This window comes from Triturus cristatus, chromosome 3_2, assembly GCF_964204655.1.
Source record: "Triturus cristatus chromosome 3_2, aTriCri1.1, whole genome shotgun sequence".
Taxonomy (NCBI): domain Eukaryota; kingdom Metazoa; phylum Chordata; class Amphibia; order Caudata; family Salamandridae; genus Triturus; species Triturus cristatus.
The window spans coordinates 1,195,404,132-1,195,417,177 of record NC_140584.1 but is presented as its reverse complement, the minus strand read 5'-3'; the positions used below and the strand labels follow the sequence as shown (position 1 = coordinate 1,195,417,177).

Here is a 13,046-nt window from a genome sequence, read left to right as displayed (position 1 = left end):
ACGGATTGTTAAATAGGGTATGCTGGTCTGTGGTCTCTAGTGTTGTTTTAACATATTTCAGCCAGGGGATTTGCAACCCCTTATCCCTTTGCAAACAGTCTGTAACAATTTCCCTACTCAGTTCCGCCTCAGGATTGGCCCAAATTCTGAGCCATGCCATAACCGGCCTAATCTTCACCTGGTCTGTGATGTAGGGAATCCCAAGTTCCGAGTGTGCAATTTCCGCTGGGGTAGACTATGGGATCTTTAGGATTCTACGGAGAAATTTATCTTCCTCTTGCTGTAAGTGTTTAGCATCCCTAAAGCCCCACACCTCGGCTCCATACAGTGCCTTTGCAGTACTTATTGAGCCATATAGGCTCATTACTTGTTCTGGGGACCAGCGTCCCAACCTGCGAGCAAAATTTAATATTGCACCATTTGAGGAGACCAGTTTTGTACAGCGTTCCTCAATCAGCGAATTAAACTGGATCTCGCCATCAAATAAAAGGCCTAAATAGGGAAAGTACTTACAGTGTCCATTATGTGGGTCCCTATTTTAAACACACATTTCTTAGTGGGCCTTTTGCCTGCAACCATCACAAATGATTTGCTCAGATTCACTGAGAGATCTAAATTGTCCATGAACTTTACAAATCCATCGATGAGCGATTGTAGACTCTGTGGTGTTCATGCAAGCAGGACCGCGTCATCCGCATACAGGAGTACCGGAATTTGACGCTTCCCTACTTTGGGACAGTCTACAGTCTGGGCGATAAGGCTTGTCTCTAGATTATTGATATACAGTGAGAACAAAAAGGGAGCGAGAATACACCCTTGCCTTACTCCGCTTGTGCATGGAAATGGGTCAGTTCGCCCCCCCTCCGCACTAAAGCGGATCCTAGCAGTGGTGTTCCAATGCAACTCTCTCAGAATATTTATAAGACCCGGGTCTATTCCTAAATTATTCATCATTGCCCACAATTTGTTCCTATTCACATTATCAAAGGCCGCAGCCAGATCCATAAATCCCATGTAAATGGTGCCATTGCTTGCTTTGGTGTATTTAGCAACTAGTAAGTATAGATTTGAACACTGATCACTAGTCGATTTTCCCGTTCTTAACCCATACTGTGTGTCAGCTATTGTGTGGTGCTCTTCTGTCCAGGTCATAAGACGGTTCAGAACCACCCGCCCAAGTATTTTGGCTGAGACGTCAATTAGCGATATCGGTCTATAGCATTGTGGGTTGTCCCTATTCCCTTTCTTGAAGATAGGGACGATTAGTGCAGTAGACCAAGATCGCGGGAGTCCTGATTTAATGGCCGCGTTTAACACCCTCGTCAAAATTGGCGCCCACAGGTCGATGTTACTACGGTATAGATCTGGGGGTGTACCATCGGGCCCTGGAGCTTTGTTTGGTGTCAACCCTTGAATTGCCTTAATGATCTCCGTTAGTGAGAGATCTATTTCCAGACTCCGTGTGCCATCCCAGCCCCCTTCTTGTTTTGTGTCTTTAGAGTGGTTGTAGAGACCCTCAAAATGAGTCACCCATTGTTGAGGGAGGATATTTGTGCTAATGACCGGGGCACTACTATCCTGGAAACAGGGCCTGTTAATGATCCTCCAGAATTCTGTGAAGTCCCTATTTTCACCTACCTCTCTTAAATCAGCCCAGACTTCTGCTTGTAGGGTAGCCTTTCTTTCTTTTATCTTAATTTTATAAATTTGTCTACACTTGGCCACTTCAACTTTGTCCCTAGGGTTAGCTTTGAGGCTTGATTTTAGATTTCTTAATGCTCAAGAGCAATTAGTATCGAACCATCTTGGCTGTGTGCCTATCTTTCTAGGACCTTTTACTTCTAATAATTTATCGGCCAGTGTTGTCAGTTCCCCGAAGGACGCGACTAGATCAACTCCCCCTATCTTAGGGTCTAGGCAGTCTTCGACATACTTTTTGCCTTTTACAAGTAGTGTTGTGTGAAACTCCTGGCATTAATTTTCGCCCACATTAAACGCCTCCCCTGGTCTGTTGGCCTTAGACTGATATCCACTTGTTTATTCATTTCCAAGTGGCCATTGTAAAGTAATTCTAAAACTAAGGGATTATGGTCATTAAAGGTACTCCATTTAGTACTGGCCTCTATAATCCAATGTTTGCAAAGGGGGATATCAACATGAAATCTATAATGGAGGAGCATCCTCTTCCTTTAAAAGTTGGCACAAGGATGCCCTCTGGACCCGGGACTATCAAATCGATAGTGTGTGCTAGCGTTTGGGTGCCAATTAATTTAGTTAGTGTTGTTCCCTCAGTGGTATGCTCAAAGTGTGGCCCCTTCGTGACCGGGCAAACGGCCCAGTCTACAGTTACTGGTAGCAGGTTTGGGCAGAGGTGGCAATTTAAGTCTCCCATCAGTAACACAATTGGTTCTCCCCCCCCCCTTCCTTTGATCAGCTTCTTGGGTGAGTCTAGCGTCTAGTTCCTGCAGGACAGCGTTCCTACCATTTATAGGACCTGAATTGTAGATATTGAATAGCTGTACCCTCAACCCTTGCCCTTGGAATGTTGCTGCTTGAAGGGTGTGTGATGTCCAAGATGGTAATGTCCATCTTCCCTTAAGATTAATATCCACGTACAATACTAGCCCTCCCCTCGCCCTTCCTGCTCTAGTTTCCTGGGCTGGGAGAAAGAAACACTTATAGCCCTCTAAGTGATAGAGATCGAACTTAACCGCCCAGGTCTCCTGTAGAGCTCATATATGAAAACCACGTAGATGGTTCCTCCAATCTACATTTTCAAATTTTCCGGCTAGGCCTGCTATATTCCAGGACATTATATTCACCCTTCCCCCTAACACCCTCACAACATTTGAACCCTGGGCGTTTGCTCTGACTACATCCCTCCTTGCTGGCGTGAGCTCCTGTTTCTCCCCGTCCTGCTTTAAAGGGGTTACTGCCAGCCCCTTCGGCTGGTGACTTCCCCGGGATACTTGTTCACTGATATCGGTGGACATCCTTCTTTCCATCCCCTCCTGATGCATCTCTAGTTGGGGTAGTCAATCGTTCTCGTCCAGGGACTGTAGGGGGCTGAATCTATTTGTCCACTGTGGGCCACCCTGATTTAATAGTGGCAGACCACTGTTTTCATATTTCCTTGCCCGGTACCCATCTGCTCCTCTGCCCCTTTTTCCCTGTGTGTGAATTAAGGGATAAGTGACACAATTTCTGGGATAGAAGTACCCTAGTGGCATGAATCGTATAGTGCTGGTCGCATTCCTATTATGATTGGCCAGTATGTACTCCACTAGGTTCGGGTTCCTAAAGTTTGCAATAATGCAGTTCCCTTCAATATCTTTCCTTCTGCTGCCAATCCAATTTGCTCTCCTAACATGTAGGATTTCTCCAGGTTCCTCCCCTTGTAATGGCCTATGTATGTTCAACCAGTTAATAATCTTGTTTTTAAGTTCCATGTGTGACTCTTTCTGACCCATCCTTAGTTCAGGTACCCCGGCAAACACAACAACATAGGGACTTGCTTCAGGAGGTTAATTTACCCATGGAAGGGGGGGGGTGCATTCTATCCATTCGCTCCCGTCCTGCCTGGTAATTATCTTTCAGGCTATGAGTTGCGAGGTTCCCTGTCTGTGTCTGAGTTGGATTGGGCTGCATCTGGGGTTTATGGGTGTCATAATTCCCACCTTTTTGAATACTTCTTTCCTCAAGGTGAGCTGAGGCTTTGGGCAATGCATGGACTTGTACAATAGTGCATTGCTCATTACTTACACAGTTATTGTTAGCTGGAATTTGCCGTGTTGAGGTGGTCACTGCTGGTGTGGCATTTCCAATGAGATTGGAATTTGTGGTCTCCTTCGTCTTGCCCTGTTTCTGCAGTTCATTGGCAATTTTGTCTAACTTACGAACTAGTGGTTTTATTTGGCTAACAATGAAAGCCTCAAGATGTTTTTGGAGGTCAGCAATTACAGGGTTCAGCCACCCCGGAGGAATTAAGGGACATGGAGCTTCTATTTCCACGACCTCATCATCTGTTGTATGTGCTTTACCGCCCCCACTGGTTGGTTTCAGTTTTCTGATATGTATATTCTTGGTGCCCTGTTTTTTACTTCTATTTCTAGTTCTGAATGTTCTATTTTCAACCCTATCGGGGAATGGCCCAGCGTCTGTTACCAGTTGGCCACAGGGGACAGCTTCAGGTGAGACGTCCAGACTGCCATTATGTGAGGTTTCACAAGAGTTTAAATCTGTGGTATGTATAGGTGTGGTTTGTATAGGTGTGAGGGGAATATTTGTAGGTGTCATCGATAAGTGCCCCTGTGTGCGCTCAATCTCCCCGTTAACAACCCCAATGACCTTCCTTAGCATTAAATCTATTGCAGTTGGTGGCGCTGTGTGTCCTACTGGAGTGTTGGGGTCAAGCCTCATTTTTGTAGGAATAAGTGGTGTGCGTGGTTTCCCCTTGGTAGAGCGCGTTTTGGGTTTGGTAGCCATAGTACAATAATCTACGCTATTCCCTGTCTCCCAATAAGCTCACAGCGGGGTGATTGGGTGATGCTGGACAACCCTACTTTTATTGACAGTTTAATTCATTTTAAGCCCCTTACAAGAGGAGTCCGTAGTCCGCTGTACACAGATATTGTGCAATGACCAAAGTCCTAGGCTGAAGAGTTGTGGCTTAGTGATAGGAACAAAGTTATACTAAAGTACCTGATTGACAATCCAAGGGGGGTGGCCCAGCCCAGCCTCCTCTGGCCACTGATGGCCACAGAGGGCCCGCCCTTTGCCCGGGCTTAGACCGCGCGCGGTCCCGCGATGCGGGGACTCTCTCCAAACTTAAGCGCCACCGGGCGCGGTGTGGGCGGTGGCAGCTTTCCCTGCAAAGGCTCCTGGTAGCTGCAGTCCCCCCTTCGGCCGCGCTGCACTGATGGAAGGTGCTGCAGTGGCAGGAGGACCAATGAAATCACCAGCGGGACACGGGAGTAGAATGCAGATTGCCAGCTAATGCCCCCAACAGCTGAACACAGAGCCCCGCTCCACCGGGGCTCTCTCCAAACTTAAGCGCCTCCGGGCGAGGTGTGGGCGGTGGCAGCTTTCCCTGCAAAGGCTCCTGGTAGCTGCAGTCCCCCCTTCGGCCGCGCTGCACTTATGGAAGGTGCTGCAGTGGCAGGTGGACCAACGAAATCACCAGCGGGACATGGGAGTAGAATGCAGATTGCCAGCTAATGCCCCCAACAGCTGAACACAGAGCTAATGGTGTTAATATCCTCAATGCTGATGGGGGGATATTCTCAATAACGTGTGATAACCATTTCAAATTTAGCATAACGCAACTTTCTATATCGCAGTCCATCGTGAGAAAATAACACCGTCTTAACATCCAGTTCCCAACCCGGTGGCACCATGCGATAGTAGCATGATAACGCGCTAAATGACCGCGTAAAAATAAACATGACAAACAAAAAATGTGAAACATGAACGCCCAAAAAGTTGCGATCAAAATCAGCCAAAACCAGCGACAGGCCTGTGAATTCCCACACGTCATGTGGGAAAATGCACTATAAAAGCCCCCAAAAAACCCACCAAAACCAATTCAAACTGCGTAGCACCATGGATGCACCCAGACCCAGTGCAGAAGGCAAGCCGAACTCTACAAGCCCCATGGAGGACCAGCATGGAACCCCGTGTTCGGGGAAGGGCAAGGAGAAGAGGAAGACGGGTTCAGTCTGCAGGAAGTCCGGATCATCGTCACGGAGGTGATAGAACACTATCAACAACTTTTCGTCACCTCCACTGCGGCACTGGCAACCCAAACGGAAATATGGCAGTCGATCGTCACCAACGTCAATGCAGTCGGAGTGTCGAGGAGGTCAACGGAGGAGGTCAAGGGGCGCTGGCCTTAAGTGCACAGCCAAACCAAGGAGAAACTCGCCGCCAACAGAAAGGCAGCAAGGGTGACTGGAGGTGGGAGTCCTGCGCCACAGGAGGAGCTGGAGGAAATGGTGGCCACAGTCATCAGTGTGGAGACGGTGGCAGGAGTTTGGGGCCTGGGCACAGCTCAAAATGACCTAACCCAACAGCAACAGGGTGAGTAACCACCAGGGACCGGGGGACGGGGGGAGATGGGCACAATGGCACACCTTCACAATCATGTGTAGCACACTGCACATGCACAATGACTGTGGAACATGTCCCTGATATCCTTGCAACACTGCAGCACACATACAAACACCAAGTAGGCCCCCGTCCACCATGTGCACATATGGGTCCCCTCCAAATCACCAATGACACAACCAAGCCATGCACATGTGATGAATCCAGAAAAGCAGCGGCTGTGTGAGCCACACTGACTATGCAAGTGACACTGCATGACCGATAGAATGGCAGTAGCCAAAATACATGACATGGTGCACGAATCGACATGGAGGTGGCCCCCTGGGGATCACATCTGCAGGTCACACGCTGACATATCTACGTGCACCCACAACCCATGCCGTCCAATACACACAGCAGACGAACAATGCACAAGGCCACAAAATCTGTCCAAGAGCACATATGACCCAAGTCGCAAACATTTTAGCCCCCGAAAGGCACACTATTCAAAGGCACACCGCCTCAAAGGGATAAGGGTACACAAAATCAGAGCTGCAGGGGCAACTCCCCCACAATTCAGCACACACACATAGCAATCACAGAACATCAGGAATGACGGCAATGTGGTACAAAGTGCAACACCTACACCACAGGGCAGAGGACACAACAGGTCCGCTTGTGTGTACGGGTACAACCACACATCCGTCATGTAGTCGAAAAGCCCATTGTCTGCCATCAAATAGCCAGCTCCACCAAAACAGTCACAATGTGCATTGTCATGCAGTCTATATGTAAACATCTGCAAAGCGTCAACACACATGGGAAACTCTGTTGACCTGCATCTCCCCATAACATTGCAGAGGGACCACAAATCTCATCAGTGACGATGAAGAGGACAACCTGCACATATGTGAAGACACCCTCCAATGGCTAATGGACAGCCTCCGCACCCCACCCTCAGGAGCAGGTCAGGCCAGCTGCCTCGAGGTGACCCCACCACCTGCACAGACTACACAGCAGGAAACACACAACACCAGGGCTGTTTCCCAGGACCCCCACGAACAATACATGAAATTTCCAAGCTGTGTGTTGGTTGGCCAGGTTGAGTTGGCTGATCAGCTGCGGGCTGGGTATCGAGCTCATGGCAGCCAAACTCGATGCCATACGTGGGTGTCTGAGTCCCATCAGGGGCCACTTACAGTCCATAATGGAGGAGAGTAGGATCTGCTTCTCATAGTTACCCCCCCTTTTTGCTGATGCTTCACTGGTTTTCGACTTTAGTCTGGCTGGGATCCTGCTATCCAGGACCCCAGCCTAGCTGCTTCCTCTCTAAATTGATTACATGTACTTTAGGTACATCACAGATTGGATTCTGGGGTACCCTTATAAGCCCCTAGTACATGGTATCCTATACATCTAGGGCATAGGTACCCCAGAGGCCTCTCCAGGGCTGCAGCATGTATTATGCCACCCCTGGAAGACCATACAAAATGACCCCACAGGTCTGCTACAGCAGCCTGTGTAAGGTGGTGCATGCACCCCTTACTTAGATATAGGTTCACTATATCTATCCATATCACTGGACATATAAACCTATCAGTCAACACTATGGCAGGCCTTATCAATCCTGAAGGCAGGGTGCTGTGTTTATGTGAGAGGGTGCCCATGCATGAGCAGAGCACCTCTGCAGCCTTCGGAACCTCTATTCTGGGGTTGTTTGTGATGCAACCAAACCATATACTCTTAAGTGCATTATAACCTCGCGGTAAATGCTAACTTTGGAATGGCTGCATGGAAACATGTCGTGTTTGGTATCACACACCTTGGAATCATACCTCCACACCAGTAACTGGTGTGGGAGGTATGATTCCACCCTACTAGAGGGAGAAACATGACAGCACCGGTACACCCGGTACCATCTTCACAGACCCTGGCATCACAAAATGGATGCTGCCAGCCACAGACACGAGTCTGCCCTCCTGCTGCTGGACGAAACTCCGGCATGGGACGGCTGGACAATAGGTTTTCTGTCACAGGGAGGTGTGACCACCTCCCAGACAGGCTTTAGTGTATTGGGGCTGGGTGGGTGCACTCCAAGAGTGCTTTGATGTCTGCACTGGAGGCACATTTGGTGTCCCTGTGCATAGTCCAGCTCAAACCGGTTGCAGGGGCTACCAGCCCCTGCTCTGGCGTGAAACTGGACAAAGGATATGGGTGTAGCCACCCCTCTCTCCTGACCCTCCCATAGGTGGGTCCCCAGAGTTTGTCCCACACCTTCCTTGGATATAAAGTAGAAACCCCTGGCTACAGGACTTTAGATTTTACCTGGTAAGGCAGTGTCTTCCCCCCTGACTCAGAATCCAGACCAGTCTTTTGAGGGAGCTGATCTTAGTCCTGAAGAAGGAACTGTCCCAGATGAGCTTGGACCTGATCAGGTTGAGTTCTTGGGGACAGGGGGGCCTTCCAGGGCAGATCTGAGCCAGGAGCATCTGAGCTGCCCTTTTCTTGAACCCCTCAGACAACAGGCAGTTGCTGAGGCTGCTGGGAATGCTAGTGGAAGCCACAGGATCTATTGGGATGATGGACTCCTTTACTCAGAGTGTAGAGACCCCAAGCCTGGAGCTACCAGGAGGTTGGTTATACCTCTGAGGTTTAGGGGCTTCCTATTAACACTAGCCCATGTTATTTCCTTAGCAGGTCACCTAGGCCAAAACAAGACTTGAGACAGAATTGTCCCTCACTTTCATTAGCCTCACATGTTTGAAGACACCAAGGAGTTGTGTCGCTCCTGTGTCCCCCGTGTTAATATCCGCAATGCAGATTGTGTTAATATCCCCACGGCAGATGGTGTTAATATACCCAATGCAGATTGTGTTAGTATCCCTAATGCAGGCAGTGTTAATCTCCAACTGCAGACAGTGCTAATTTCCCCAATGCATATGGTGTTAATATCCCCAATGTAGACGGTGTTAATCTCCCCAATGCAGACGTTGTTAATATCCCCAATACAGATTGTGTTAATATCCCCACTGCAGATGGTGTTAATGTCCCCCAATGTAGATTCTGTTAATATCCCGTAATGCAGATTGTGTTAATATTCCCACTGCAGATGGTGTTAATATGCCCAATGCAGATTGTGTTAATATCCCTAATGCAGATTGTGTTAATATTCCCAATGTAGACAGTGTTAATATCCTCAATGCAGACAGTGTTAATATCCAACCGCAGACAGTGGTAATATCCCCAATGCAGATTGTGTTAATATCCCTAAAGTAGACGTTGTTAATATCCCCAATGCAGACGGTGTTAATATCCCTAATGCAGACGTTGTTAATATCCCCAATGCAGACGTTATTAATATCCCCAATGCAGATTGTGGTAATATCCCCAATGCAGATTGTGTTAATATCCCCAATGCAGATGGTGTTAATATCCCCAATGCAGATTGTGTTAATATCCCCAATGCAGACGGTTTTAATATCCCCAATGCAGAGTGTGTTAATATCGCCAATGCAGATGGTGTTAATATCCCCAATGCAGATGGTGTTAATATCCCCAATGCAGACGGTGTTAATATCCCCAATGCAGACGGTGTTAATATCCCCAATGCAGACGGTGTTAATATCCCCAATGCAGATTGTGTTAATATCCCCAATGCAGATTGTGTTAATATCCCCAATGCAGATGGTGTTAATATCCCCAATGCAGATTGTGTTAATATCCCCAATGCAGACGGTGTTAATATCCCCAATGCAGACGGTGTTAATATCCCCAATGCAGATTGTGTTAATATACCCAATGCAGATTGTGTTAATATCCCCAATGCAGACGGTGTTAATATCCCCAATGCAGACGGTGTTAATATCCCCAATGCAGATTGTGTTAATATCCCCAATGCATAGTGTGTTAATATCCCCAATGCAGACGTGTTAATATCCCCATGCAGACGGTGTTAATATCCCCTATAGAGACGGTGTTAATATCCCCAATGCAGAGTGTGTTAATATCCCTAATGCAGTTGGTGTTAATATCCCCAATGCAGGCGTTGTTAATATCCCCAATGCAGATGCTGTTAATATCCCCAATGCAGACGGTGTTAATATCCCCAATGCAGAGTGTGTTAATATCCCCAATGCAGACGTGTTAATATCCCCAATGCAGACGGTGTTAATATCCCCAATGCTGGCGTTGTTAATATCCCCAATGCAGATGGTGTTAATATCCCCAATGCAGATTGTGTTAATATCCCCAATGCAGACGGTGTTAATATCCCCAATGCAGACGGTGTTAATATCCCCAATGCAGATTGTGTTAATATACCCAATGCAGATTGTGTTAATATCCCCAATGCAGACGGTGTTAATATCCCCAATGCAGACGGTGTTAATATCCCCAATGCAGATTGTGTTAATATCCCCAATGCATAGTGTGTTAATATCCCCAATGCAGACGTGTTAATATCCCCATGCAGGCGGTGTTAATATCCCCTATAGAGACGGTGTTAATATCCCCAATGCAGAGTGTGTTAATATCCCTAATGCAGTTGGTGTTAATATCCCCAATGCAGGCGTTGTTAATATCCCCAATGCAGACGTTGTTAATATCCCCAATGCAGATGCTGTTAATATCCCCAATGCAGACGGTGTTAATATCCCCAATGCAGAGTGTGTTAATATCCCCAATGCAGACGTGTTAATATCCCCATGCAGACGGTGTTAATATCCCCTATAGAGACGGTGTTAATATCCCCAATGCAGAGTGTGTTAATATCCCTAATGCAGTTGGTGTTAATATCCCCAATGCAGGCGTTGTTAATAACCCCAATGCAGATGCTGTTAATATCCCCAATGCAGACGTCGTTAATATCCCCAATGCAGATTGTGTTAATATCCCCACCCAGTTGGTGTTAATATCCCCAATGCAGACGTTGGTAATAACCCCATTGCAGACGGTGTTAATATCCAACTGCAGACAGTGGTAATATCCCCACCCCAGTTGTTGTTAAAATCCCCAATGCAGACGGTGTTAATATCCCAGTTTTGCACTATCTGAGTAGGAGAAGTGTTTGTGTTTTTATTTTGCAGGAATAAATATATTTAAATATGTTTAAAAGAGAGTGAATAGAACCCTATCTACTGTAACGGGTAATTCTGAGTGAGGGGGGACGGGAAATCCAGCAAATTAAAAGTGTGACCCCGAAGGTCTTAAAAAGGAGGCACTGCCAAGTGAACCGACGATTCTGGGCCTAGTGTCCTTGGTAATCCTAACTTCTTTTCTGTATTCCCCCAACACCTGATTTCAGCAGGTTGGGTCTCTGGGTGAATGACACAAAATTTGCCCATCGAAACTAAAAGGCTACAGAGAATGGGGGCCTGAAATATTGAAAACAGCCCCACAGTGTAAACACTAAATGAACTTGTAACGTGCCCCAAACACAGGTTTTCAAACATGGCTGGCATGGTGGGCAAAAGAATGATGGATTTAACCCAGATCTCTTGACTGGGGGGTGAATGTTTTGATTTGTTCTGCATTCCGTCCATCAATTGTGTGTCTTTTGCTTTCTCGCCCTACGTATGCCCAGACGTGGGTCCCAGGCTCCCTGTGCCACTGGAGTCAAGCTATCCTGGCTGATGAGAGGTGAAACCCTGAAACCGGTCCTAGGAAGCTTGTTTACGGTCCAGGGAGGACCTGGCTTGGCAGTTCGGGCTGGACTGTTCCCTTGAGGCACAGGGTCAAGACTGATTTGCATATGGCCAGGTCTGAACTGGGGTGGCGTAGTGGGCAAAAGAACGATGCATTTAACCCAGATCTCTTGACTGGGGGGTGAATGTTTTGATTTGTTCTGCATTCCGTCCATCAATTGTGTGTCTTTTGCTTTCTCGCCCTACGTATGCCCAGACGTGAGTCCCGTGCTCTCCATGCCACTGGAATCAAGCTATCCTGGCTGATGAGAGGTGAAACCCTGAAACCGGTCCTAGGAAGCTTGTTTACGGTCCAGGGAGGACCTGGCTTGGCAGTTCGGGCTGGACTGTTCCCTTGAGGCACAGGGTCAAGACTGATTTGCATATGGCCAGGTCTGAACTGGGGTGGCGTAGTGGGCAAAAGAACGATGCATTTAACCCAGATCTCTTGACTGGGGGTAAATGTTTTGATTTGTTTTGCATTCCGTCCATCAATTGTGTGTCTTGGCTAGGCAAATGTACAAGCATGTTGAGTAACCTCAAAGCGAGTGGGTGTGCCAAATATACAACTAACTGCCGCATAGTTTACCCCTCCATTGTCTCGTAAGTCCAATGCTCCTGGTTCTGAACTTCGTGATTCTGTGGCTGCACGGTTTTCCGCATAAATATGGATTTAACACACTTCTAATATAATCGGCCATCTGCTGCATAATTTGCAGGTTCTTACAAAAACAGTTTGTTTATACTCACATGGATCAAAAGTTACTAAACAAGAGGCGCACACGCGGCCGTGTAGCAGCAGAGCACGTCTGAAGATCACTTGCCGTAGATCACACAGTGCATATGATTGCAGCCAGTTTTCTAGGGCTACATGCAGGTAGCTGCGCCTCTGCTGGGCACTCACCTGAATGGTCGAGAAGCCGTACTCCTCCCAGCCCCTCTTGCCGAGGCGGGGGAGCTTGAGTGGTGCGGTGGCCGCCATACCTTCCCGTGAATCCCGGCGCGTCCTGTCGGAGCAGGGTCTGGGGCAGCACTGGTTCTGGGGCGCTGGGAGCGGGTGTGTAAGCTCCTAAGACACTGACTGGGTGTGACGTGTGCGAGTGAGCGTGTAACACACCCGCCGCCGCCTCCATCACTACTGATGCAGGTGTGGCCGCGCGCAGTGTGTTTGAGCACTGAAGCGCACACGGCGGATTCCTCGAAGCGCCTGGAGGCGCACACGACGGTCCCACAATGCTCACCCCTCCTTTAATTCTGCCTGAGTGAGACCCAGATGCAAAC

The 13,046-nt window shown here is 47.9% G+C and overlaps 1 protein-coding gene across 1 annotated transcript in view; it reads right to left on the bottom strand.

Moving 5' to 3' along the window:
• The window catches only part of DNPEP (aspartyl aminopeptidase), a 479,746-nt gene extending 466,903 nt beyond the window's left edge, over window positions 1-12,843 (bottom strand). The window contains exon 1 of the mRNA XM_085650112.1: window positions 12,670-12,843. Coding sequence (XP_085506238.1) covers window positions 12,670-12,747 — 78 coding nt within the window. The 5' untranslated portion in view covers window positions 12,748-12,843. The remainder of the gene's footprint in view (window positions 1-12,669) is intronic.
• Between the last annotated feature and the right edge of the window lie 203 nt (window positions 12,844-13,046).